The sequence below is a fragment of the Selaginella moellendorffii genome, unplaced genomic scaffold, assembly GCF_000143415.4.
Source record: "Selaginella moellendorffii unplaced genomic scaffold, v1.0 SELMOscaffold_58, whole genome shotgun sequence".
Lineage (NCBI taxonomy): Eukaryota > Viridiplantae > Streptophyta > Lycopodiopsida > Selaginellales > Selaginellaceae > Selaginella > Selaginella moellendorffii.
This window is the reverse complement of record NW_003314319.1, coordinates 998,031-1,024,719: the sequence shown is the minus strand read 5'-3', so window position 1 is coordinate 1,024,719 and position 26,689 is coordinate 998,031. Positions and strand designations below refer to the sequence as shown.

The 26,689-nt window shown below is 45.2% G+C and overlaps 8 protein-coding genes across 9 annotated transcripts; 6 read left to right on the top strand and 2 right to left on the bottom strand.

Moving 5' to 3' along the window:
* The first annotated feature begins 6,067 nt into the window (after positions 1 to 6,067).
* LOC9651173 (WD repeat-containing protein 3) lies at positions 6,068 to 9,495 on the top strand. Of its 2 annotated transcripts, XM_002983551.2 has the most exons (11): positions 6,068 to 6,313; positions 6,377 to 6,592; positions 6,655 to 7,701; positions 7,755 to 7,877; positions 7,929 to 8,342; positions 8,390 to 8,587; positions 8,638 to 8,757; positions 8,809 to 8,877; positions 8,941 to 9,060; positions 9,114 to 9,164; positions 9,226 to 9,495. In XM_002983551.2, exons 1-11 carry the CDS (start codon positions 6,074 to 6,076, stop codon positions 9,361 to 9,363), a joined length of 2,736 nt encoding a protein of 911 aa, XP_002983597.1. In that variant the 5' UTR covers positions 6,068 to 6,073; the 3' UTR covers positions 9,364 to 9,495. The 2 variants fall into 2 exon arrangements, with proteins under 2 accessions (XP_002983597.1, XP_024544362.1); XM_024688594.1 differs by having other exon boundaries at positions 6,068 to 6,592.
* Positions 9,377 to 10,912, top strand: LOC9651172 (ras-related protein Rab7). Its single transcript, XM_002983550.2, has 7 exons — positions 9,377 to 9,655; positions 9,726 to 9,752; positions 9,839 to 9,938; positions 10,005 to 10,151; positions 10,203 to 10,283; positions 10,347 to 10,492; positions 10,549 to 10,912. The coding sequence occupies exons 1-7, from the start codon at positions 9,603 to 9,605 to the stop codon at positions 10,616 to 10,618; spliced, it is 624 nt and encodes a 207-aa protein (XP_002983596.1). The 5' UTR covers positions 9,377 to 9,602; the 3' UTR covers positions 10,619 to 10,912.
* A 624-nt stretch (positions 10,913 to 11,536) lies between these two features.
* On the top strand, positions 11,537 to 12,358 carry LOC9655067. Its single transcript, XM_024688598.1, has 4 exons — positions 11,537 to 11,661; positions 11,716 to 11,951; positions 12,003 to 12,258; positions 12,293 to 12,358. Exons 1-3 carry the CDS (start codon positions 11,563 to 11,565, stop codon positions 12,241 to 12,243), a joined length of 576 nt encoding a protein of 191 aa, XP_024544366.1. The 5' UTR covers positions 11,537 to 11,562; the 3' UTR covers positions 12,244 to 12,258; positions 12,293 to 12,358.
* Positions 12,359 to 12,795: 437 nt separating this feature from the next.
* On the bottom strand, positions 12,796 to 14,132 carry LOC9651171 (epoxide hydrolase A). Its single transcript, XM_002983460.2, has 5 exons — positions 13,980 to 14,132; positions 13,689 to 13,912; positions 13,465 to 13,635; positions 13,168 to 13,415; positions 12,796 to 13,108 (listed from the first exon to the last, which is right to left on the bottom strand). Exons 1-5 carry the CDS (start codon positions 14,050 to 14,052, stop codon positions 12,868 to 12,870), a joined length of 957 nt encoding a protein of 318 aa, XP_002983506.1. The 5' UTR covers positions 14,053 to 14,132; the 3' UTR covers positions 12,796 to 12,867.
* Positions 14,133 to 14,258: 126 nt separating this feature from the next.
* LOC112351182 (pentatricopeptide repeat-containing protein At4g02750-like) lies at positions 14,259 to 15,848 on the top strand. Its single transcript, XM_024688541.1, has 2 exons — positions 14,259 to 15,277; positions 15,398 to 15,848. The coding sequence occupies exons 1-2, from the start codon at positions 14,259 to 14,261 to the stop codon at positions 15,846 to 15,848; spliced, it is 1,470 nt and encodes a 489-aa protein (XP_024544309.1).
* A 77-nt stretch (positions 15,849 to 15,925) lies between these two features.
* LOC9651170 (DNA repair protein RAD5A) lies at positions 15,926 to 20,695 on the top strand. Its single transcript, XM_002983548.2, has 20 exons — positions 15,926 to 17,201; positions 17,249 to 17,382; positions 17,441 to 17,558; positions 17,611 to 17,661; positions 17,723 to 17,830; positions 17,884 to 18,035; positions 18,082 to 18,166; positions 18,220 to 18,414; positions 18,468 to 18,611; positions 18,660 to 18,812; positions 18,867 to 18,934; positions 18,988 to 19,110; positions 19,172 to 19,271; positions 19,335 to 19,447; positions 19,503 to 19,760; positions 19,818 to 20,012; positions 20,082 to 20,175; positions 20,230 to 20,301; positions 20,351 to 20,449; positions 20,502 to 20,695. The coding sequence occupies exons 1-20, from the start codon at positions 16,020 to 16,022 to the stop codon at positions 20,622 to 20,624; spliced, it is 3,567 nt and encodes a 1,188-aa protein (XP_002983594.2). The 5' UTR covers positions 15,926 to 16,019; the 3' UTR covers positions 20,625 to 20,695.
* Positions 20,696 to 20,757: 62 nt separating this feature from the next.
* LOC9655066 (UTP:RNA uridylyltransferase 1) lies at positions 20,758 to 24,477 on the top strand. The gene is made up of 7 exons (XM_002983547.2): positions 20,758 to 20,875; positions 21,027 to 22,849; positions 22,902 to 23,261; positions 23,324 to 23,547; positions 23,612 to 23,675; positions 23,738 to 23,934; positions 23,995 to 24,477. Exons 2-7 carry the CDS (start codon positions 21,164 to 21,166, stop codon positions 24,215 to 24,217), a joined length of 2,754 nt encoding a protein of 917 aa, XP_002983593.2. The 5' UTR covers positions 20,758 to 20,875; positions 21,027 to 21,163; the 3' UTR covers positions 24,218 to 24,477.
* Positions 24,455 to 26,683, bottom strand: LOC9651169 (SWI/SNF complex subunit SWI3A). Its single transcript, XM_002983459.2, has 6 exons — positions 26,434 to 26,683; positions 25,516 to 26,378; positions 25,172 to 25,437; positions 25,051 to 25,112; positions 24,797 to 24,981; positions 24,455 to 24,734 (listed from the first exon to the last, which is right to left on the bottom strand). The coding sequence occupies exons 1-6, from the start codon at positions 26,492 to 26,494 to the stop codon at positions 24,540 to 24,542; spliced, it is 1,632 nt and encodes a 543-aa protein (XP_002983505.1). The 5' UTR covers positions 26,495 to 26,683; the 3' UTR covers positions 24,455 to 24,539.
* Between the last annotated feature and the right edge of the window lie 6 nt (positions 26,684 to 26,689).

Below are 26,689 nucleotides of genomic sequence, written 5' to 3'. Positions count from 1 at the left end.
GAAGAGTATTACTAATATAGGATTAATATTTATTTATAAGTCTATTATAGAGTAGTATTTATATATTTGTATAATTTTGAAATTATATCATAATTAATATTGGTATTTATATGTTTGTTCTTGCCTAAATTGCATTTCCTCAGAGCCATAATTTTTTTGTGCTTCGGGATCATTGCCTGCAATGGTGAGCAGCAATGCTGATTAAAAGAGTCTATGGCACCTCAAGAAACACTGAAGCTGTGACAATGTTAAAGTTGTGAAGCTATTACTAAGTGTAAAACAAAGATTTACCAAACATATAGCTTCTGTGTTCAATAATTCCACCTCTATGGTCTCTCTTACCATTTATTAGCATGAGATTCTTAGTTTACATGACCTTTGCTGATTGCATTTAGTGGGTAATATTATTTTCATCTATAGGCAAAATTTCTAAAGAGTTTCACTTTTTCTTTATGAGTAGGGCTCATTAAGAGTGATCTCAATCTTTATAATAATAATGAACATAATAGAATGTCAAGTAGATTTTAAATGAGCTATATACAGTAATCAATTATATAAAGTATTTAAAAACGAATGTATGAAAACATAAGGTTTAAAACGGATCACTAAAAAAATCCTTTATTAAATTATACGTTGTCATGTGCACTCTTAAAAAAAACAAAGATTTCAAATTAAAAGCTACGATTAATAAATGACTAAAAATATCAGTTTTATTATTAGCCCTATATATTATTTAAACAATTAGATGGTTACTTTATTGAATACAACCTAGATATGAGTGTATATTTAACGCCCACCAAATACTAGTTTGAGCTAATGCATGGTAAATTACTAAATTACAATCATTTTGAATAGTAAAGTATGTAAATACAACACAATTAGATGGTTCATTACAATATTTATTAGATGACCATAATGCTTTTTTGGTTTCTGTATATAACACTAAATTACCATCATTTTGAAGATTAAGAAAGCAATAGTTATTATTGTATACTTTGTTAGGAGATTCCCATAAAACATTCTTTCCAGAGAATAAAGCTAATTTACAATTCGATTTTAGATATAAAATATTTTTACCATTTGATGAAGTTAAAAATTGACCTTTAAATAATAAATGATCCGAAAATCCTGCACTTAATGTGGTTTGAGTAATTTGACAATTTTCATAATGACTATAATTTATATTTATATTTGTATAAACACTAAAAGGTTTCCATTGGTTCACCAATGCATACCGAATAGAATACTTATTAGATATAATTTTACATTCATCAGACTTAGCATTAAATATAACATTTTTTACTTTTGTTAAAATATCATATAATGACCTTCGTAATGACCCTCCAAATATAGGTTTCTCTTTTGTACCTCCACTAGAACAAATTGGAGGATTTCCAACTAAACGTTGTATTCTTATCACAACACCTCCTCCATTAATATCTATTAAATTTGAATCAACAAAATTTGAATAAGGTTTCCATTCAGGTATTTTAGATAAAAGTTTTTTATATTCATCAAAAATAATATTTATATCATTCTCAGTAAGTGTATTATTTCTTCCCCAATCTATATCTATTACTCCATGGACTAATTCCAGTTGAATAATGAAAATTATTATTTTATTAAAATTATTCATTAATATTAATATAAATAAAATGTAATATAAAGGCACTTGACATTAATATAATAAAGATGATCTTTTTAAAAGCATAAGTTAATAGTTTTAAAGTTAAAGTTTTGAGAAATATCACTTTTAAAATGGAAGAGAAAACAAAATATATCTATAAAGTCATCAATAAAATGTCTTTGTCAGTTATACTATAAAATTTAGAAAATTTTATATTATATAAAGAAGATAGCATTTTGTTTTTAAGGAAGTCATTCAAATATTTTTATCAGGAGCTTATTGTCAAGAGAAAGCTCTTTTTTGGGAAGACATTAAAACTACTAATAAAATACTGAAACAGTAGAGAATAAAAGATGGATTTGTGTTAAACATTTTAAATATAAAATCTCAAAAACTTGCTTTTATAAGGGCTCTAGAAAATAATCCATATGTAAAGCTTTTGAGTTTGGAGATCACACAAGCTAGTATTACTCAAACCAAGGACATATAACTTTAAATATCTCAAAACCCTTAATGAATTGAAAAAAAAAATCTAAAAGAGAAGATTGGTTGTTGCCTAAAACTCAAAGGAAATGTTAGATTTAATGGACTAGAAGTGAGTAGTGATGTAAAAATGTTTTGAAGAGCCATGAAGAAAGAATGGAGCTAAAATAAATAAAGGAAATGAGTTTTTAAGTAAAAAAAAATTAAATTAGATTGGACATTTTTATTTTCTAAAACCATATATATTACATCAACCACACAAGCGTAAGAGTAAAAGGATATTGTTCATGGAAGTGGTTTGCATGATTTTTTATTTGGCATCATCATTTAACATTGGAACGACATTGTTAACATGTAGCTCTAATCTCCATTGAAATTGCATTTTGGTCATGTGTTGGTTGGTCAAAGACTAAGACCATTGGATGAGGAAATAATTTGCTACATGTTTTATGTAGTAACATTTGGTTTGTTTAATAGTGGTGTTATTCCTACTTATTAATCTAATTGATCAAGAAAAGTTTATAATTATAAGCATTTTTGTAATTTATAAACACAAGATTAATCTTATAGCACATGGTAGAATAAAACAGAATATACTAGAAAGGGTTTAAGAAAGTTTATAAATTATAAATACAAGATTAATCTAAATGAGTTAGATGGTAAAATATCCTAGAATATTCAAGCATATTTGAGGTATATTCACTACCATCTCAGTCCTCTTACAGGTTTGCTTAAGCAAACAAAAAATATTTGTGACAATGTTTTAATAATATTGATTATTATAGTAAACATAATGATTAATTGTAAACAGTAGAAATATTGTATTTAGATGAGAAAGCATAAGATCTTTAACAACTTCACAAAGGCAGAAAACACTAGATCTGTAACAACCTCACAAAGGTCAAGGTATAATTGTTTCTTGAGAGCTATATTATTCCATGAAATATTAGTGATGACCATCTGGAATTCCAATGCATAAATAAATGCAGATTTGGAGCTTTTGCACAATTATTATAACCTGCTAATGGTACTTCAGTTTTAATCAGTATTGTTAAATATACTAGAGAAGTGTTGATCAAAGAAATCAAAATCTTGAAGAACATAATCACTCTTTTCAAAAAGAGCCGAAAACTAGGAAAGGGTCTCATAATAAAAAGTTGAAGTGAAATATCAGCCAAGTCTCATATAAAAAGTTAAAATGGACTATTGTCTAAGTTGTATAGTAACTAAAAACTTGATTTGGTTGAGGAAGTTATAGAACTTGGATTACATCCCATTAAACTTTGTTGCTATACTAATTTTTGGCTCAAAATTAGGAAAATGTTGTTAATGTTGAAGAATTTATTGAAGTTGTGAATGGATAATTGTATTAGATTGCTCTAACACATGATATAACTTGTATAAAGCATCAAGATTTGATTAGAGGTGAAAAAGGATTTAGGAAAGTTATAGATCAAAGAGTGTTTTAATTGTTAAAGTACATTGTTAAAAGAAAAAGAGACAATAAAAACTACTAAAGAAAGAAAAAAGAAAGGAAGAAGAATGATTTGTTGAAAACTAATTTAGTCCAACCTTAAGCTAATTTGAAAATTTAATTTGGGTGAAAATTATCATTGTTAAATTGATACCCACAAACTGGTCTAAAACCCTTGAAATCATAATACAATTATAAACAAAATATAAATATAATTAAAATATAAATATTTTAAATAAAATATTCAATTTAAGATATCATTAACTATATAAACTGTGCATAAATTTTGTGAAAGGTGCCATAATCATTTAAACCCTAAAATTTGCACAAACTTTAACCCTAATGTATGGTTATGTAAATCTTATTTGGAAATAATATAATTAACTTGCTCTATATATATATCACAATTTCTTGATAAAAATTTATATTATTGAAGAGGTGTGGATACTCCTCTTCGCTGGATATCTACTACTAATGAGAAAACAGAAGGGGAAAAGGGCTTGATCTCTAGGGGCTGAGAAAGGAAGATGAGTGAATGAATACTATATATTAATATGAAAATGATGAATGGAGATGGGGATCCACAACTCGGATTTTTCCCTTGAAAGGCTGGTAGTTCTATATGCTAATGAATGGTATATGCTGTGCATGATGAAATCTATGGCTCTGATGCAGCTTTGGCTTCAAGGTTGGAGTCCCCTAAGCCTGGGTTTTTGGTTGATACACTCTGCTCCCCTAACAAAACTAGACACCGTCCTTGGTGCGAATGTAGTCAGTCTTCATCGCTTGTTGCTATTGTTGCTCAAATCGATAAAGGTGATGCTTCTACTGCAAGAGTGTAAGCTCATGGTTGGGGACACTATCTGGTGGATCTATCCCAATCTTCCTGGAGCTCGGCTACCTTGGCCAGGAGGGTGGTATGATCATCCTCGAGCTTCCGATAGCAAGTGTTAAGCTCTTTGTACTTGAATTTGTAGGTGAATTTGTGAGCTGCTGATGGGGTTGATGGCTACTTGAAGATGATCTTCCTGATGTCCTAGAGGTCGGTACAGATTTGCTTCATCTTCTCGAGCTGAGTGTCAAGCTAGTGGTTTAAGGCTTGTAGAACTCCTTCTTGATTGCTCCCTAGGTGTATATGAAGTCTTGCTTGAGAAGGTGCTGTGAGATGTCAGTTGGTGTTGGGAAGTGGTTCGCTTGCTCACGGTGCATGCGTTGATTGAGGGCTTCGAACAATTTATGGGTGCAGTAGCTCAGGTCGCAGAGTTTATCCTCGTACTCCTTCCTGATCTCGTCATAACCATGGCATACCTGACTCTATGGCTGAGGCATGGCTACTACTCCTGCTCCTACTCCGTGATCCTTGTGTTCCTCACTAGGGTTTGCTGTGTTCTTGGTCCTAGGATTTGAAGTTGCTGGAGGCTTAATTTGCTTTGTCAGATGTGGGTGGTGTGGTCGGTTCGGATTCTTTGAGGTGGTTGGAGATGAGCTTTTCGGATTGATGTTGGATGAATGGCCTAGATGTGGTATTGAAATTAATGTATCCGTTGGGGTTGAATGGCCCAAATCTTCTACTTGGAATTTTGTTGAAGGGGTGAAAGTTTTGCTAATGTTGGTCATGGCATTTGCTGGAGGAGGCATGGTTGCGTGTTCTGTAAGTGATTGGTGAAGGTAGTTGATGTTTTCTTTTGTGGAACAGCAAACTTCGGTGAAGTTAGCTGGGTTTTGGTGTCAAATTTTAATTATTTGTGGTAGTCATTTATAGATTTTAAAATATGTATGTTTTTTGTTGTTTTCATTTATTGATTCCAATAAAGGTTATTATACCTATAATTTTTATCACTATTTTAAAATGTCAAAAAAAATTCATTTTACTTTTCTTACTTATAATTATTTATTCTAAACATAATTTTCTGTACAGTGGTTTCTAACTAAAATTATATCTTTTAAATTAAATATCCATAAGTTTGAATTTTAGAATTTTATTTATTCTTTTTCTCCCGGAAATTTAATTTTTTCATAATTCACTTTTAGCATACTGATTTAAAAATAAATAAAATTTTGTATATAAAAACTAAAAAAAGCAGAACTCACACTATATTATGAATGTTAAAAAATTATTAGCTCTTTTGGAGTAACTTGAATTGCCATTCATATAATTAATTTTAACTATATATATAAATATAATGAAAAATTATATTAAAAAATATATAATTAAGAAAAATAATACAAATATTTTGACTTCACAAATGTCATAAAAATAATAAGTGTTTATATGGATGACATATAACAAATAATATACATGGTAACTATATTCATAAGTCTTGATATTATCATTTTTATTAATGAATTATTAAATTTAATGTGAATCCAACCTGATTTTAAATTTTAGTTGCAATATAATTTTTTTAAGTAGTAATGTTTAAAAATTTAAAATATTTTACAATTTCTTAACTTAAGAAAGTAGGTTAGGGTTTAGGGTTTTTTTAGTCATGGTGAAGTCCTACCTCCGCTACGAGGAATGCAATTCTTTCGGTGTGGTTGTGTCGGCGGAATCGAATCTGTGCTACGATAGCACAGGGAAGCTCCTCATCGCCGGCGCTCTCGACAAGCTCCTCGTCTGGAACGTCAAGCAGGGACTCTGCGTGCATTCTCTCGCGCCCTCTCTCCCCGAATCAGGCTCCAGGCCCGCCGTCACTGCTATCGCATGTACGCCTGCCTCTTCCTCACTGGTAAGCTCCCACATTCTTGTCTTCCATTTCTCTTCGCTTGATGATTTTTTTCGTCTACTCGAGGTTGCGAGTGGCTACTCCGATGGGTCACTTAGAATCTGGGACATCGTCAAGGGAGCGTGTGAATCAACCATGAACAGCCACCGAGGAGCAGTGACTGCCTTGAGATACAATAAAAATGGCTCCTTGCTTGCCACTGGAAGCAAAGACACTGACGTTATTGTGTGGGATACGGTAGGCGAGACTGGGTTGTTTCGTCTTCAAGGTCACAGAGACCAGGTAAGTCACTCGTAGTTTCATTCATTCATTCTTTCTGTTCCTTAGACGTGATTTTCTTCCAGGTGACTGATGTTGTTTTCATTGAGAATGGGAACAAGCTTCTCACCTCGTCCAAGGATACTTTCGTTCGTGTGTGGGACATACAAACGCAAGCTTGCGTCCAGACGATCGTGAGCCACCGCAGTGAAGTCTGGTCACTCGATGTGGATCCTCTGGAGCGCTACGTCGTCACTGGTGGTGCGGACATGGAACTCAGGCTCTTCCAAGTATCAAGCGAGCCTTCCAGCGATCCGGGAAAGTGGGAGGTGCTCCAGCTTCTGGGAGACGTGAAGAAACAAAGCCACGATCGAGTAGTCACTTTGAGATTCAACGAGCTGGGAACGCTTCTCGGTTGCCAGTGTGCCGGGAAGTCTTTGGAGGTTTACTCCTTGCATGACGACAAGGAAGCGTTAAAGAAGGCCAAGAGGAGGAAACGGAGAAAGAGAGAGAAGGCTGACAAGACTGAGAAACCGGAAAACGTAGCAGTGACAGAGCCGGAAGATGGTAACGAGTTCCAGGCATCGGACTATATCCGGCTTCTACAAATCGTTCGACTGAAACACAAGGCGAGATCGTTTGCTATCTCTCCTCTACACTCGAGGAAAGAAGTGATGTGCACGCTGGCGGTTTCACTGCACAACAACAGCTTGGAAGTCCACGAAGTGCAAGCAGAATCGTCGGCCAAAGTCCACTCCATCGATCTCCCTGGTCACAGGTCGGACGTCCGCTCGGCGGTGCTCACAATGGATGGCACGCTGCTCCTGACGACCAGCCACAATGCAGTGAAGATCTGGAATCCAACGACAGGTTCTTGCTTGCGGACAATGGAGGCTGGCTACGGTCTGTGTGGCTTGTTTGGTCCTGGCAACCATCACGCCATCGTTGGGACCAAGACGGGAGCTTTGGAGATTTTCGACGTTCGATCAGGGGAGAGAGTGAGAGCTGTGGAAGCCCACTCTGGAGCGGTGTGGTCCGTGTCAGCTCTACCAAATGGTGAAGGCTTTGTCACCGGGAGCGCAGATAATGACGTGAAGTTTTGGAGGTTTGATCTTGTTCAAGCGGACGACAAGGTAACTCTTGTATTTAATCTTCGTGTGTGGATTTTGACGTGGACAAGTTCCAGGCATTCAAGCAGCTTACTATTGAGAATGTGCGTACTCTAAGAATGGCCGAGGATGTTCTTGCTGTTCGTGTAAGTCCGGATGGAAAGTATCTGGCTGTTGCGCTTCTCGACTCCACTGTGAAAGTGAGTGACTTTGTTTTGGCTGTGACGCTGACGATTCATGTTGCAAAGCAGATCTTTTTTACAGATAGCTTGAAGTTTTATCTCTCGCTCTACGGGCACAAGCTTCCCGTCCTTTGCATCGATATTTCGAGCGATGGAGCTCTACTTGCCTCCGGTTCTGCGGATAAGAATATGAAGATCTGGGGAATGGACTTTGGAGACTGCCACAAGTCTCTCTTCGCTCATCACGACAGTGTTATGGCACTGAAGTTTGTTCCAAACACCCATTACATTTTCAGCGTTGGTAAAGACCGAGTTGTCAACTACTGGGATGCGGACAAGTTCCAGCACCTGTTAAGACTGGAGGGACACCACGCCGAGATCTGGTGCCTTGCAGTGAGTTTCTACGGAGATTTTATTATCACCGGATCGCATGACAGATCGATACGCCGGTGGGAGCGGACAGAAGAACCTTTCTTCATAGAGGTAGCGTTTTAAATCTGGTGGTGGCTTGCTAAGTGAGTACTTCACAGGAAGAAAGAGAAAAGCAACTGGAGGCACGGTTTGATTCCGAGCTAGACGATTCGAGAGCGCCTAGGCAAGAAGCTCCGGAAGAAGGAGCTTCTGGTTTGGCCGGACGAAAGACGCAGGATACCGTGTCTGCTGCGGACTCTATCATCGACGCCTTGGACTTGGCCGAGGAAGAAAGGAAAAAGATTTTGGAGCACAAGGTTGGTGTAACTCCAAAAAGATGATCACCATTTCATGCATGTATTTGCAGGAGGCTGGAGAAAAAACGAAGTTCCAACCCAACGTTATGATGCTCGGTCTCTCACCCGCTGCCTACGTCCTTCGTGCTGTTACTTCGGTCCGGCCTAGTGATCTCGAGCAAGCCTTCCTGGTATGAACTCTCGTTTGTTTTTGCTACAAGTTCTTAACTTTTCTTCTATAGATGCTCCCATTTTCGGATGCGTTGAAGCTGCTGGAATACGTCAAGCAGTGGATACCCGATGGTAGTCAGGTACAAGCTTCTTTCGTGTTTGGATCTTGCTTTCACTGACTCGTGTGTTTTTTATGTTGAAAGGTGGAAATTGTAGGAAGAGTAGCGACGATGCTACTACGCATCCACCATGAACAACTCATTGCAACACCATCAGCCCGTGCAATTGTAACCAGTGTTCAAGAAATTCACGGCAGCGTGCGGGTAAACTTTTCTTCCTATCTTTCCCTCATGTTTTCTGGCCTGTGGATTTTCAGAGCTTTAAAAACGTCCTTGGACGCAACATTGCCGCAATGAGCTACGTACAGGTACCAGATAACTCTTGACGAGGAACGAGATTTTGACCTTCTTTTTTCTTTGATCATCCAGGACTTGCTAGCACTGAGCACAAATGCTCTTTTCAAAGATGCTGGAGCGAAGCTCAGCGAGATAAGAAAGAAGCTGTCGAGCTTTCCGGAGAAACAAGAAGGCCACAACAAAAACAAAAAGCGTCAAAAGCTTCAGTGAGTGAGCAATCTGCAGCCGTTGAAAAAACAACGGCGGAGATTCGCGCGGGTGAGAGAAAAAGAGGAATTGCCACGTCTGTCGACACGTCACAGGCAAAAAAGAAAAGATACACTACCCTTAATATTAGGGCAACACGGGGTTCATCGCTGTCGTAGGGTTTGCTGGATTCTTTGTGGAGAGAGTTCCACTGGTGATGCGCAACGCCTGATCTGTGCCGGGATTTCTAGCGCGAGCTCAGCATGGCGTCCAGGAAGCGAACTCTCCTCAAGGCGATCATTCTCGGCGACAGCGGGTATGGGTCTATAATCGATTTCTAAGGGATGAGTGAGTAATCGAGCTCAATCTGTGTGATTCTTGCGCAGAGTCGGGAAGACATCGCTAATGAATCAGTATCCTATTGGTTGTTTTCTCGCTGTGATCGAGCTGCGAAATCTCTTTGTTTCTCTCTTGTTTGATGCCTTGACGCTACTCTTAGATATGTGAATAAGAAGTTTAGCAACCAGTACAAGGCTACTATTGGAGCCGATTTTCTCACCAAGGAGGTTCAAGTGGAGGACAGGCTAGTGACGATGCAGGTGGGTCGTGATCTTTGCTCCAAAAAAATTTCTTTCTTCTTACGAATTGGGATTTTGGTTTTCCAGATATGGGACACAGCCGGTCAAGAGCGATTCCAAAGCCTCGGTGTGGCATTCTATCGAGGTGCTGATTGCTGCGTGTTGGTATACGACGTGAATGTGATGAAATCGTTCGACAACTTGGACAACTGGCGAGAAGAGTTCCTCATCCAGGTAAAATGAGATGCTTGAAAGCTCTTTATCAGTCTCTAAACCAGTCTCCAGGCAAGTCCCTCCGATCCAGAGAACTTCCCTTTCATTGTTCTCGGCAACAAGGTCGACGTAGATGGAGGGAACAGTAGAGTGGTGAGTGCTAGCGCTCAATCTCTCTCGCTTCTCTCTCACTCTCTCTTACGCTTGTGTCTCCAGGTTTCCGAGAAGAAAGCCAAGGCCTGGTGTGCTTCCAAGGGAAACATCCCATACTTTGAGACGTCTGCCAAGGAAGACTACAACGTAGAGGCTGCCTTTCAATGCATCGCCAAAAATGCCTTGAGGAGCGAACCGGAGGAAGACTTGTAAGTTTGCTTGTTTGTGATCTTTCAAGCGCTAAGTTTCGATGTAATTCTCGCAGCTATCTTCCGGACACGATCGACATTACAAACAACAATAGACTGCCAAGATCGTCTGGCTGTGAGTGTTGATCTACTACTACCGCCCCTCTATCGATGATAAGTGTTCTCGCCTTCATTTCATTTGTTCTTTCCGTTTTTTTCTTTATTCCTCTCTCCTCGCTGGCTTTGGATTTTTTTTTTCCTTCTTAAGGTCCCTCTTTTTGTTACGAAATAATTTTGCCTCCTCGATCTTAGCTACGGCCAATAACCTTGTACCTAGTTAGTAGCGCGCAAATTCGTCCCTTGGTTTTGTGTTTTCTGTGCTATCAAATTTTCTTCGTTTCTATAGAACTTTCCAGTTTATGGTCTCCGTTGCGGGATTCATACGTTCTTGCAGAAACTCCAACGATATTGACGAGATTAGAGCCAGTTTTGACGCGGAATTAAGAATAGACCAAGGTTACGAGGCTTGCTACTGACGATGATATACATATGTGAAAGAAGATTTGGTGATAAATCACAGGTGTTGGGTTATAAAACTAGAGCAAAGAGTTCTTGCAATTCTTCACAGGCTATGGCGGAAGAGGCAACGCATCGCTTGATCGACACAAATGGCATCAAGATGCATATAGCAGAGATGGGATCAGGTAAGGCAATCATAAAAACGCAGAAGAGTGAAGGAAAAAAAGATGATTTTGCGACGATGATAGACCAGGGGTGCTGCTCCATGGCTTCCCAGAGACGTGGTATACATGGAGGTTCCAACTCAAGGGGCTGGCGGACGCTGGTTTCCACGCCGTTGCTCCAGACTTGCGAGGCTTTGGTCTCACCAAGTGTCCCAGGGATTCATACGGCAACTTCAAGCTGACGCCTCTGGATCTCGTGGGAGATATCGTGGGTCTCGTCTATGCGCTCGGAGGAGACCCGGTACGTGATGATCTTCTAGCCTCCTAGTTTTCTAAATCCTCTCTCGATCGCAGGTATTCGTCGTGGGTCATGACGTTGGAACATCCACAGGATGGAACTTGTGTCGCATGAGGCCGGATCTCGTGAGAGCTTATGCTTCGCTTGGAATTCCCTTCGGAGGATTTAAACGTCCCACGGAAGAAGGATTCTACGGGAATCGCTTTGGTGTAAGTCCGTGAATCACTGCTCCATCCAACTTTGAGCTCACAGATTCTTTCCAGGTACCTGGGCGAGCTGAGAAAGACTTCGCTCGATTCGACGCCGCCACCGTGCTCAAGAACATCTACATGCTCTTTTGCCGGTTCGCCGGGCCAGACGAGGAGATAATGGACTTGGTCACCACCTCGGACCCCATCCCGAGCTGGCTCACCGAGGAGTTCATCAAAGTCCAGTCCGAGCTCTACGAGAAGTCCGGCTTCGAGTGCCCGCTGTGCTTCACATATTGCGATCGCATGAGGTTTTTCAGGATACCTTTGCTGGATGGAGTTTGATCGAATTTTTCGTGCAGGGCGTTTGAGCTCATGGCTCCCTGGATCAACATGCCAGTAACGAGCCGCTGCCTCTACATCACCGGCAAAGATGACTACGTGCGCAAATTCCCTGGACTGGACGAGTACGTGACCGGCGGTGGAATGAAGCGAGACGTGCCCAACCTCGTTGACGTTGCTGTTCTTCCTGGCGGCCATTTCGTGGAGGAAGACTCGCCCGAGGAAGTGAACTCCTTGCTCATACGCTTCTTCAAAGAGTAAAGCATGATCGCCGGAAGTAATAAAAGAGGAGTTGATATACATTGCGACTCAGCCTCGTACGATACCACGCTGCTACTGACCTGAGCAGCATGCTCTCATTGTAGAGCCGGCAGAACGAGGGGTAAATAAAGATCTCCTTGTTGGAGATCTGAGTTATGAGAGGTCTCTCTCTCTCTTTTCGTGGTTTAGTTCTAAGTTTCGTTTTTCTGAAGACTATCGAGAATGCCGTAAGAATGGAAGCTCGTATGCAGAAACAAGGATTCAAACACAGAGATGTTGTCCAATCTATCTTGATGCTAAGAAGTCAGTGGAGTTTCAAACCCCGCAAGCCGAACAAAACGCAGGGCACGCTTCCTAGGAACATATGTTTCTGTCTCCACGGCTGCAAGAACTTGGTGGAGGGTATGAAGAGTTGGATGATTGGATGTGACTTTCACGTACCTGACTACCAAGTTGGCTTCATTAAAGAAGTTGGTCAACGCGGCTTGGGTGCCTCAAAGAACGTGTCTTGGCTTGGCTAGAAGATCTAGACAGTGAAACTGAAGAGTAATATATATAATACATTTTTATTGAATTTTTCATTTAAAAATAAGTATTTCTCATTTTCCAGGCAATGGGAATGCTTTACTCTTTGAAGAAGCGTATGAGCAACGAGTTCACTTCCTTAGGTGAGTCTTCCTCCACAAAATGGCCACCGGGAACAATAGCAACGTCGACGAGGTTGGGGACGTCTCGCTTCATTCCACCACCGGTCACGTACTCGTCCAGCCCCGGAAACTTGCGCACATAGTCATCTTTGCCGGTGATGTAGAGGCAGCGGCTCGTCACTGGTATGTTGATCCAGGGAGCCATGAGCTCAAACTTCCTGCGCCAAAAATCCAACAAACTCGATCCAGCAAAGGGATAGATTTCCTAGTTGCAAACCTCATGCGGTCGCGATACGTGAAGCGCAGCGGGCCTTCGAAGCCGGACTTGTCGTAGAGCTCGGACTGGACTTTGATGAACTCTTCGGTGAGCCAGCTCGGGATGGGGTCCGAGGTGGTGACCAAGTCCATTATCTCCTCGTCGGGCCCGGCGATCTGGAGCTCGGACCGGCAAAAGAGCGTGTAGATGTTCTTGAGCACGGTGGCCGTGTCAAATCGAGCGAAGTCTTTCTCGGCTCTCCCAGGTACCTGGAAAGAATTTTCTAGAGCTGTGAACAAAAGTGATTCACAGACGTACACCAAAGCGATTCACGTAGAATCCTCCTTCCTGGGGAAGTCCAAAAGTTGGAGCTCCTCCGGCTCGCACGAAAGGACCTCCAAGCGAAGCATAAGCTCTCACGAGATCCGGCCTCATGCGACACAAGTTCCATCCTGTGGATGTTCCAATGTCATGACCCACGACGAACACCTGCGATCGAGGGAGGATTTGGAAAACTAAGATGCTAGAAAATCATCACGTACCGGGTCTCCTCCGAGAGCATAGATGAGACCCACGATATCTCCCACGAGATCCAGAGGCGTGAGCTTGAAGTTGCCGTATGAATCCCTGGGACACTCGGTGAGACCAAAGCCTCGCAAGTCTGGAGCAACGGCGTGGAAACCAGCGTCCGCCAGCGCCTTGAGTTGGAACCTCCATGTATACCACGTCTCGGGGAAGCCATGGAGCAGCACCACAGTCGGCCCTCCTGGTCGATCATCGTCGCAAAATCATCTTTTTTTCCTTCATTCTCTGCGTTTTTGTGATTGCCTTACCTGATCCCATCTCTGCTATATGCATCTTGATGCCATTTGTGTCGATCATGCGGTGCGTTGCCCCTTCCGCCATAGCCCGTGGAGAATGCAAGAATTCTTTGCTCTAAGATTCCTCTCCAAGTCAAAACAAGATCTTATAAAAAACCGGCCATGACCAACTTACATTCAAACTCTCTGGAACAAAGGAACAATCCTTTCTTTTCTATGTCCAGATAGTACCACTGGTTCTTCTTGGTTTGTGGTTTTGTTGTTTCTGGTTTCTATGGAACTTTCCAGTTTATGGACTCCTGCTCTTCCATCCAGGCCTTTGCGGGATTCATACGTTCTTGCCGAAACTCCAGCGATCTTGACGAGATAAGAGCCAGACTGAGTCGCAGTGCGCACTGCCGCGATCGCTACCTCGCCAATCTCATCATCCAAAAGTATGGAGATTGTGGGAACCTGCGAGGCGCTTCCGGGATCTTCGATGGCTTGGAAAAACCCAATCAATTCTCGTGGAACATCTTGCTGGGAGCGTATGTGGCCAATCAAGATATTCACGCGGCGAAAGCGGTGTTTGAGACGATGCCCAAGAGGGATACGGTCTCGTGGAATACGATGCTCTCAGCGTATGCCCAAAGCGGGTATATGGATCAGGCCAAGAACGTGTTTGATTTGATGACTGAGAGAGATCTCTTCTCGTGGAACATCATTATCAAGGGGTTTGTGGATATCGGAAAGATTGAGCTTGCGAAGAGCATCTTTGCGGAAATGCCAGACCGGGATGCAATCTCGTGGAACACTCTTCTTGCAGCACTTGCCCGTGGAGGTCATTTTGAAGAAGCAAAACTCTGCTTTAAAGAGATGCCTCAGCAAGACGTGTTTGCAAGAAACACAATGATCATATTATTTGTAAGGGAAGACAATCTCTCGCAAGCAAAGCACCTATTTGACCAAATGCCGTACAGGAACCTTGTGTCGTGGGCCGGGCTTTTACACGCATATGCCTATAACGGGCATCTGGAAGATGCGACGCGGGTGTTTGAGAATATGCCCGAGAGGAGTATCGTTTCCTGTACGGTGATGATCCAGGCGTACGGGAATAAGGGGCTACTCGAGCACGCTAAAGTGATCTTTGATGGTATGCCGGAGCTGGACGCTGTGTCGTGCACCGCGATGCTGGGCGCGTTTGCGGAGAAATCTCTTGTCACCGACGCCTTGCAGATCTTTCATTCCATCCGCGATCCGCCAGTCGCGTCTTGGAACGCGATTGTTACCACGCTTGCCCGGGATGGGCAACTGGGTGTCGCGAAGGATGTGTTTGATTCCATCCCCGCCCCGGACGTGATCTCCTGGACGAGCCTCGCGGATGGATTCGCAAAGAATGGCGAGATCTCGCGAGCGAAGGGGCTCTTCGATCGGATGCCCGAGAGGAACAGCGTGTCCTGGAACGCGATGCTTGATGGATTCGCCTCGAATGGGCGATTCGGGGAGTCTGTGGAGCTCCTCTGGGCGATGAGTGCCGAGGGATTCATCGTGGATGAGGGATCTTTCACGAGCATCCTCAGTGTGTGCGCGAGATCCGGAAGCGTCGAGAGGACCTGCCAGTGGCTGCGCTCGATGGGCAGCGATTACGCCCTGGCGGCTCGAGTGGAGCACTACAGTGCCGTGATCGATGCGCTCGGGAAGAGTGGGGCAGGATTGAAGCTAGCCGAGGAAATGCTGCTCGCAAATCCTATCGATGTCGTGGCGTGGAGGTCGTTGCTGGGATCGTCCGTGGCGCACCGCAGTGGATCGATTGGGGCTCGAGCGGGGAACAAGGCGGTGTCCCTGGAGCCCGCGAATGGCGCGGCCTATGTTCTAGGCTCTTGTCTAGCGTCCATTGAATAGATTTTTTCCCGCGAGGAATTTCCCGCGCTATGTGGTCTTTACTCCATTTTAGGGTTCTTGGAGGGGATTTGTAGGTTATCTATTGCCCGCGCGATCGCTGCGGTCGCCCGGGAGACGGCGCTGGGGTAGCCTTGATCGGCATTCTTGGAGTTCTTGGAGCTGGACAAGGTAATGGGAATTTCTGGGCCTTCTCCGCCAGGAAGTCGCATTGACAACGAAAGTTTTCGCGCTCTCCGGGATGTCCTTGGCAGCGATGTGTGCGACATGGATCTCGTTCACGCGCTACACTTGTCGAGGAACGATCTCCAAATGGCCGCGCACATTGTGCTTGAGACTCCGGGTTTTAGAAATAGGAAGAAGCAGGGTGCGGTTTCTTCGACAAACAGTGCCAAGGCGAGGAGCCCCAGCGTTGGGAAATCGTCGATAACAGGGAGCTCTACCGTGACAACGAACTCTGCGGCAAAACCTTCCAGTGGATCGCCAAGAACTCCCGCAAAAGCTGAGGCTGGTAGGACAACAATGAGTACCGAGGTGAGCACTGATAGCGGAACAGGAAACTTAGATGATTCGGGAGTAGAAAATGGAGCCAACGAAGTAGATAGTGAAGCCAACGATGGTAAGGTTGGAGGAGGGACCAAAAAGAGAAAGACTGAAGGAGCAAAGAATGCCGAGGTGAAGGAAACAGATGCCAAGGCGGTCGAGAGCTCCGGTGAGGCTGCCAGGGGAGATGGCGAGTCTGTTTCTAGCGCCTTAGCAGGGCTTTCGATCGGAGATTGTAGCTTGGATTCCCGAAAGCTCGCGATGAAGCTAGATACAGTGGACGCTGGTTGTCATTCCGTGAGAGCTGAAGCTTCGGATTTTTCGGTGAAGGTCGAAGCTCGTTGTGATGTAGATGGCTCGGTGAAGATGGAGACTGGTTTCGATTCTGCGAAAGTCGAAGCTCCAAATGGCTCAGTGAAGATGGAGACTGGTTTGGATTCTGCTAAAGTCGAAGCTCCAAATGTCTCGCTGAAGATGGAACCGGGTTCTGTGAAAGTCGAAACTCCAGAAGATGGTAAAGCTGCCTATTCGTCTGGAGCTAAGGTTGCTCCATTAACCTCTCCATTAGCCAGTTGTACAGAAAAGCACTCGGTTGTTTTAGATGCAGAGAGGTGGTGGCTCCTCGAAGAGACAGAAGTTGCCGGTTACTCGACTTCCAGAGGATCCCGAATTGGTGTTGGTGATTTCGTGTCCTTCAACTTTCCCAAGCCTGCAGCTGAAAGTAAGAAGAAGTCCTTCGAACACAAGAAGCCTTGGGCTCGGCAGAAAGCAAGCTCCGACATTGTAAGGTTCTCAACAAAAACTTCAGGAGAGGTACGTTTCACTCGTTATTTATTTTGATTCTAACTATTTGCACACAGATAGGACGGCTTCCAGCTGACTGGGCCAAGTGTCTAATACCTTTGGTTCGCTCGAATAAAGTAAACATACTGGGGAGGTGCAAAATGGCACCAGAGGCACTCTCTCTTATGAGCAGCATAGTTCTCGATTTGAGGTAAAATGTTCTTAATTTCCTGGAGAAGTTTGTGTATCCCTACATGATGTGTTTGCAGAGTTTACATCAATAAGTCGTTATTTGTGAAATACAAGAGAACAGTATCGATTGAAGAGACAACTTTTCGCCCTCTTCCGTCGTTGATGGAGCTTTTAAAGATGACTCCTCTTAGAAAGGTACAACATCGTGTTGTTTTGGCCTTTGTTTATAACATAGTTTGCTGTCCAGGCCCAGTTTACGCCAGAAGATTTAAATGTCTACACTTGTCGACGTCCAGAGGTAGTTTTATGAAAGAGCCTGATCATGTGTGAGACAATCTGCGACTTTTTTTTTTAAACAGGAAGGGCCACCTTCAAAGCGTTCAAAAGTCGAGCAGAAGGATACTGAAGATATGCCCGATTCGGAGGTCGATCATGTGGTTGGCACCAGTGACAGTCGCGAACTGGAGGTACGCATATGTTTATTGTCATATTTTCCATGACTCAACATTCGACACACCAGGAAATGGAGGAACCTGAAGGTCTAGAATGCAAGCTGAGGCCTTACCAAAAGCAAGCTTTGTTTTGGATGTCTCAACTGGAAGATGGTGTCACTCAGGAAGACGCTGCTAAAGCTCTTCATCCTTGCTGGTCTGAATACCGTATTGCGGATAGGTATGATTCAACTTCGTGTCATGCTGGTTAGTCATCCCTTTTGCAGGCGAGCCTCTTCTTTTTACGTGAATTCTTTTTCTGGCGAGGCAACACTGGACTTTCCTAGCGCACTCCAGGCTTCAAGAGGAGGGGTATTTTGCTCGTCAAATCTGCTAATCGGTATCTTATGTTTCTATCAAATCAGATTCTCGCTGATGCTATGGGGCTTGGTAAAACGGTCATGACAATATCTCTTTTGCTCTGCAATCGCCGCAAAGGATGTAATACCTCTCAGGTGCAGCCAACAGTGGCAAAAACGAAGTCTTTTAAAAGTTCAAGTGATCCAAAGGAGGGTGGCACTCTTATAATCTGTCCCATGACTTTGCTTAGTCAATGGCGGGTATGTGTTTTTTCATTGATGTGTATTTGAATTTTTTAAACCTGTGCTTGCAGTCAGAGCTTGAAACGCACGTATCTTCTGGCACTTTCTCTGTTTATGCTTATTATGGACCTGATAGATCAAGAGATTCCAAAACTCTCTCTAAGCACGATGTTGTCCTGACCACCTATGGCGTTGTTCAGTCGGAATGCAACAATGTAAGTTAGTAATTCAAAGCAGAATTTCTCACTCACGGTGTTTTGTAGAGCGGAGACGACGGACCAATCCATAACGTGAATTGGTTTAGAGTTGTATTAGACGAGGCTCATTCTATCAAGGCAAATAAGTCTCGCGTTGCTCAGGCTGTTTTCAAGCTTGTGGCAGACCGCAGATTGTGCCTGACTGGAACTCCTGTGCAAGTAAGAACCTTTTCTATATGTTTTAGCTAACTAGCAGTTTTTTTTCTAATGCAGAACAAGCTCGAGGATATGTACAGTCTTTTCCATTTTCTCCGGGTTGAACCGTGGTGCAACTGGGGATGGTATCAGCCCTTCACAGTTTCTATAATGTTTCTGAAACATGTAATCTTTTCAGGTGGTATAAGCTAATTCAGAAGCCTTACGAAGAGGGGGATGAGCGCGGATTGAAGCTTCTGCAGGCTATTTTGAAGCCTTTAATGCTTCGGAGAACAAAAGATTCAACTGACAAAGAAGGAAGGTAGACATTTTGTTTTCCCACCGTGCATTGTCTTGTATTCACTCATGAGTTGAATTCACAGGCCAATTCTGGTGCTCCCACCAGCTCAATGTGAAGTTATTGAATGCAACCTATCCGAGTCTGAGCGTGATTTTTATGATGCCCTTTACCACAGATCCAAGGCAGGAAGAAAAACTCATCTATTTTTCTTTCATTGCTGAACACCTTTTTCTTTATGTGATCAGGTAAAATTCGATCAGTTTGTTCAAGAAGGTAAAGTTCTTCATAACTATGCGTCAATACTCGAACTCCTACTTCGATTACGGCAAGCTTGTGATCATCCTTTTCTTGTTCTGAGGTAGACAATGCGTCGTCTTCTGTACACACTTTCTGAAGTTTTCTTCGTTGCGCAGCCGTGGCGACACTGAAGACTACGCGGACCTTGGAAAGTTGGCTAGACGTTTCTTGGACAAGAATTCCTCCCTGGTCCCTTCAACGGCTTATGTGAAAGAAGTGGTTGATGATATTCGTAAAGGGGACACTGCTGAATGTCCAATTTGCTTGGAAATGCCAGAGGACGCAGTTCTTACACCATGTGCTCACCAAATGTGCCGTGAGTGCCTATTTAATAGCTGGCGTACTAGCGCCGGAGGTCCCTGTCCGATATGCAGGTAAGTTTTTTCTTTCTTTCCGCAAGCTCTCCTTCTTTATCCATGGCTGTCATGCAGGCGTTCTTGTACTAAACAGGAACTTATAACTGTACCTACGAGTAACCGGTTCCGAGTAAATGTCGAGGAACAGTGGAAGGAGTCATCCAAAGTCGAGGCCCTTCTGCAGCAGCTGGAAACGTTGCGTGAGTCGAAAAGCGTTGTTTTTAGTCAGTGGACAGCGTTTCTCGACTTGCTAGAGATACCATTGAAACGGTACGAGCCCGTGGTCGTCTTTCCTTTGGAGCTTTCGCTTTGTTCGTGTTTCTAACAATGCACTTCCAGGAAGAACGTCCGTTTTGTCCGCTTGGACGGAACATTGTCGCAGCATAAGCGAGAACAAGTGCTGAAAGACTTCAGCAATATTCCAGACGTGGCCGTAAGCTTTTCATTGCTCGCCTCTCGACACAGGGACTGACTCTACTCTCGACAGGTCATGCTCATTTCTCTCAAGGCAGGAGGCGTGGGACTCAACCTGACGGCCGCATCTAACGCTTTTCTCATGGTTCGCTATAGTTTCGTTTTGCCATCGTCAGAATTGACACTCCTTCCAGGATCCTTGGTGGAATCCTGCCGTGGAAGAACAAGCCATAATGAGAATCCACCGTATCGGCCAGACTCAAAACGTATCGATTAAGCGATTCATCGTCAAAGTAAGTTTCCATTTCCTCCTGAAACGCTTGAAATTCTGAGAGAGTTTCACAGGACTCGGTGGAGGAGAGAATGCAACAGGTCCAAGCGAGGAAGCAGCGATTGATCGCCGGAGCTCTTACAGACGAAGAGGTACGAAGCGCTCGAATCGAGGAACTCAAGATGCTATTTAGATGAGAAGAAAGAACACTGCGCATTGTTTAACTTACCAAAGTTTTGTTAATATACATAGAAATGGGAATATCATAGCATAGCGTGGCATATTCTTCGGATAGTTCAATGAATGAATGTGTCATAGGCTATGGATATAGGAGCTTTGGCTAGGGTACAAGCATTTCTAGGTTTCTTCGCGGCTATGGCGGACAGGGGAGGAGCAGGCAATAGCGTCGCAAGCACGTTTTATTCCGGCAGCGCCGGCGATGAGCCAGGTATGCATACTAGAATCGCCTCGAGAAGCAGCAGCAGCGCCAGCGCCGGCGCCGCGCCGCGATTTCGCTGGCCTAGAGCCGGAGTAGCCGATCTAGATTCATGCAAGCATAGGATCTCTCGGAAATTGAGCTGAACGCTGAGGCTTTGCAGGCGATCGTGTGGATTTCTCTCATCTCCGCGGCCGGGGCAGCTAGAAAATAGGGGCGCATTCGAGAGTTTCGGGATTTCTGGGGCGATCAGTCATGTAGCGGGCGGTGATTCTCTGACTGGGAGCGTGGAAGTCAGCCATGACGTGGAATCCGCCACAAGTTCGTCCTCCAAACTTGTCCGCCTTGGTTGCCACTACGCAGTCCGAGGATGAACTGGGCCTGGACGTTTCTTCTCCCAGCGGCGATTTGCTACTCCATTTTCTCAAGAGCGGTGGGGGCGACGAGCAGCTGAGAAGCAGTAGCAGCGATTCCTGGCAGCTACAGGATCCAGCAGTCGCAGCTCACGGTCCCAGCCACAGCTTCGCTCCTCCTGGAGGATCTGGAGGAGGGGGAGGAGGAGAAGTTCCTCCTCCACGACCACTCTACGTCCCGGCAATAAGATTTGGTGGGTGGTCACCTCACTTCCAGCAGCACCAAGACCCACTTTTTCCTTCGGATCCGTTCTTGACTCCGTCGGACCACGGATTTCTTCGCTCGTTTGCTCCGCTTCCAGTCGAGAGACCGTTCCACCCGCCAGTGCCGTATCCTTTTCCAAATGCTCCGACTTTCCAGGCTGCCGAGAATATGGTTCATCCGCCACATTCGTCTGGGGAGCTTAAAGTTCGTCCTGGTCCTGGCCTTCACTTTGGTTCCCCGGTTTTTGGACCGAGTGCTGCAGAGAGCTCGGACTCTAAACGCGCCGTGGAGCAGCCAAGAAGATCGGTTACACCTGTGAAGGATGACAAGCAGCAGTTCTACGGCAACGGTTCCGAGCTTCTTCAGTTGTTACAAGGTGGTCCTGGTCGTGTGAAGCCCACATCCTCGACAAAGCTGGATGCTACATCGGACAGTGGGGACTCTGGAGAGCCATCGAAGAAAGGAAGTCCATCTACACTTCACGGCCCCATAGGACCCCCGAGGCGTCAAATCATTTCTCCACCGGAGAGTCCAAATGACATCCTTGGACGTATGTGGGCTGCTCCTCCCTCGTCGAGGCACGCATTGTTTGACGGAGAAGGCGAACTCAAACCGTCAGCTAGCCACCGGAGTTTGAGTGCTGAAGTGAACGAGACGTCTGGAGAAGTTGATGGAGGTGGAGCGGCTGGTTTCTCACTTTTGAAGCGAAGAGGATCGGAGCCTGCCTCCTCGAGACAGCCTTTGAACGGCTACGACTATGTCGACTCTAAGGCGAATGAAAAGCCGAGGACGAACTCAGCATCCGGAAGACTACAGGAGTATCGTGGGAGATACGCGAATGGAGAGGCAGAATTTGAGCCAGGAAGCGATGACTTTCGAGGTGCGGGAAGGCGCCGAGGTACCGGCCGCACTGACGCCAGACGCGGTGGTCGGGGTTCTGCTGGCCAGTGGATTGCGGTAAATGAGAGGCAGAGAGATGCTGAGCCAAGTGACATCACCTCCTGTGATGTCTCTGATGCAAGGGACGAGTCGTTTAAATCTTCAAACGGGACTCACTCGAAGGCGAGGAGAAAACATCAACAGGAATGGAGAATAAAACAGGCCGACTCGAAGGCAGCATTTCCAGCGGAGAAGAAGCCAGACTACAAGTTTCCAAAGGCACGCTCGTTGGCTTCCCAACTTGAACATCCAGGTTTACCATCGGGAAGTACGCAAAACTCTTCAGTTGGGGCAGCTTTTGAGGAGTCTAAGCAGAGGCTCCATAATCTAGATGCTTTGGAAGAAGAAGACGTGACGGCTTCATTAGATCTCGAGGAGCTACAAATTGACGGTCACCGTCGAGAGGGTAAAGCTCCGCAGTTCTTTAAGGTATGTGCTTGCTTTCTGTGCAGCCTTTTCATTGATTTGTCTCTCTTTACAGCCAAAGGAGAACCGTTTCAGGGAGTCCAGGCGTGTCATTCCCATGCACAGACGTGATCTTCTTTACCGACTGGATTTGCAGAATTTCACGCGTGAGCTTCTCTCCCTCTACGACGAACTTATACCGACCGAGGAAGAAGAGGTCCGGAGAAGGAAGTTCTTCTCAAAGCTTGAGTCCCTGTTCGAGAGGGAGCTCCCGGGAACACGCCTCTTTCTTTTCGGATCGTGTGTCAATGCGTTTGGAGTTTGTAACAGTGACATCGATGTTTGCCTCTCCGTTGATGAAGAAGAACCGAACAAGATCGAACTTGTGGTTCAAATGGCAACTATCCTCGAGTCAGATGCCATGTTAAACGTACAGGTCGGTTTCTTGCTTGTCTTTGTTCTCGCGCTATTAATCCGCTGTTCTTTTCATCTCTGCAGGCGCTGACGCATGCTAGAGTTCCGATAGTGAAGTTTACGGAGCCTGCAACTGGCATCTCTTGTGACATCTGTGTGAACAACACGCTGGCGGTCGTGAACTCGAAGTTACTGCACGACTATGCTCAAATCGACGTGCGCCTGAGACAGCTAGCTTTCATGGTGAAGCACTGGGCTAAGAGACGACAAGTAAACGATACTTATCGCGGAACTCTCTCGAGTTATGCGTACGTATTGATTTGTTTTCGCGGGAGTCATTCAGCATTAAGCTATTCCTGTTCTGTTTTCCAGCTATGTGTTGATGTGTATACATTTTCTTCAGCAAAGGAGACCGCCGATACTCCCGTGTCTTCAGGTAAGCATGGCCCTTTCCTTGCTGTTTTTTTTGTTTATAAACTCCCGCGTGGCTTTTGCCAGGAAATGCGACCCACGTATGAAGTGAAAGTGGGAAGCATCAGATGCGCGTATTACGATCAAGTCGAGACGCTGCGTGACTTTGGAGCCGACAACAAGGAAACTTTGGGAGAACTACTGACTGCATTTTTTGATTATTGGGCTTGCCAACACGACTACAACCACTCGGTTATATCCGTCCGAACTGGAGGATATCTCAGGTAAAACCAGTAAAAACTTCAGACGAAGTTCGTGATCTTGTCTTTCTTTCTGGTTTACAGCAAGAACGAGAAAGAGTGGACACGACGCATTGGCAACGAACGCCACCTCATCTGCATAGAGGACCCGTTCGAAGTGACGCACGATCTGGGCCGGGTTGTGGACAAGCACAGCATCAAGGCACTCCGTGCGGAATTCTCTCGAGCAGCAAACGTGGTCGCCTTCGATTTCAATCCCTGGGCCACGCTGTTCGAGCCTTACATCCCATCAGAGAACACCCGGTGATATGACCGGATGGACCAGACTGGTTTGGAAGAAGCGAAAGCAACGCTCGGTCTGGACGATCGATGCATTCCATCAACGCAAAGTTACTTATGGAGGAAGGAACTTGATGACAATGAAGAAGAAGCCTGTGGAGTGGCGAGAGAGAGAGACGCTCGCTGTGGCTTTTGTATATAACGCATAAGTGGCTCCGGAATGGAGGAGGCCTGGCCTGTGATCCTCTTTTCTTTTTCCCTTGGAAGAGATCAAAAAGTTTGGGGTCACTGTGTTACAAATGTTTATGTTACACAAAAGTTTGGAGCTTTTTTCTCTGCTAGAGTGAAAGTTATGACGATGGCTTGTCTTGCGCGGACGTAGCAGCGGATGCGGCAACGGTGGCGGCGCTCGCGTGCTGCTGCCTCATGAGCTGGAGGCGGTCCACAAACACTTGCTCTCGCATCTGTTGGAGTTGCAGCCTTTCGATGTCCATTAGCTGCTCGAGTTCTTCGAAATGATCGAGCTTGCTGTAGAGCTTCTTTAGCTGCCAAAGGAAAAGTTCGATCTGTTACCATACAGAAAAGAAAGCTTTTTGCTCCTACGCACCTGGCTCTCAATAATGTTGGCCATGAGGAGCTCCATGTCACGCTCTTCACGGTCCGCCAGCTGCTTCGCGTTCACAGCTGCGGCAGCCATGGCCGTAGCAAGCCCCGCACGCAGCTTTGCCGCCGAAATCCTCGTCTCTTCCTTGTCCTTCTTTGCATGTTGATCCTTGTCTTCCACTGGCTCCGCTGTTCATAAAGTTCGTCCCAAATGAAATGTCTAATCGAAGAAAGAAACAAGAAGAGCTTGTTTAGTACCTGATGGCTGCTGCTGCTTGACTTCCGGAGTGGCGTCCGCCTCAGGCTTTACGTCGGAGTCGCTGCAAGAACGAGAAAAACGGGATTTTTATCCGGAAAAAGAGTGCGTGGCATCACGTACTTTTCAGCGTTGTTTTGCTTGTTTTCCTCTTTATCTGCGGCCACTTGCTCATCCTGCTGCTGCTGCTGCTGTTGCTCCTTTGGCTGCTGTTGCTCCTTTGACAGCTGTTGCCCCTTTTGTTGATGCGGGTGATGCTGTTGCTGTTGCTGCTGATTCAAAAATGGTAATTGTGACACCGCGGGCTCCTCCTCGGCGAGAACTGCCAGGGCGGCCTGAGCGGCCGCAGCAGCCACTCGAGGACCCACCATTGCTGACATGAAAGCAATCTGTCCGAGAGTAAAAAAAAGAATAAAAACCAAAAGGTTAAAACGATAATAAAAACCATGCAATGCTGTGAGACTCACTTGCGAGAGGAGTGGATTCGAGGCGTCTGTCAAAGGCGTCACCTCCTCCAAAACATGGTGAGCTTCCGGTTGATGCGCGCTAGCGGTGTTGGGCGCTGCCTGGTGTGCGTGCTGAGCACCTTTGGCTGCCTTGGCTTCCGTGTGTGACAACTTTTGCTTCTTGGTCGGATGCCTCACCTCGTGGCTCGTCCCATTCTCCAGCGACTTGGAAGCCACCGGCGACGACGACGACACGGCCCCAAGATCTTCGTTCAGAAACTGGTCGCCAAAAGGGAGCTGGATGAACTGCCTCACGCACTGCCCCCTGTTCTTGCTCCCTACGTGCTGCTGGACCCGGTTCCAATTATCTCCATACTTGGATATCGCCTCCAGCAGCAGCATCGTCTCCTCGGCCGTCCACTCGGAGGAGGAGCTCCCGTCCGGAGAGTTTTGCGACTTCCCACCTCCGCCACCCTGCTGCTTGCTGTGGAAAGCGTTCTCTCGCGACCCCAAGTTGGAGGCCGGGTTGGCGGCGAATGACTTTGACACGATCTGGATGCCGGGCGGAGGAGGAGCGGCGGCAGCGCTGGAGTTGGAGGGCAGTACGATGGAGCTGACAGCCTCGGCGGGATCGGGGTGGTAATTGATGAGCCCCCACAGCTCCAAGAACTCGAAGACGCGGCGGAGGCAATTCACGTCGCCCACGAGCATCTTGCGAATCTCCGTGAAGGTGAGCGGCCGCCGGGGATTCTCCCGGTACTTGTTGATGATGAAGTCGCGGTACTCCTTGTAAATCTTTGGCGTCTTGGACAGCGTCTTGCCCTCGAAGAACTCCACCAGGGCCTCGCGCTCGATGGAGTGGATGCCGGTCCACGAAAACCACCCTGGAAAAAAGGAGGAGAAGGAAGAAATGGGAGAAATCTGGGATTTCTCACTCACCTGCGTGGCCCGGAACGCGATAGAGCTCCCGATTGAGCGGCTCTTCGCCGCTCCCCGCCATGGTACCAACGGCCAAAACCTCCCAGCTCAAAATTGCCAAGCCCTAAAATTCGCCATAGCTACTACGGAGGTTTTGTTCTGCCGTACAAAACGTATATTCCAACGCCGCCGGGAATATTTCTCTCCTTCTGCTCGTATATTCTCTTCCTCGCATTTCTTGAGAGACCACCTCGCTCGAAATATCGCGCTCCTTCCA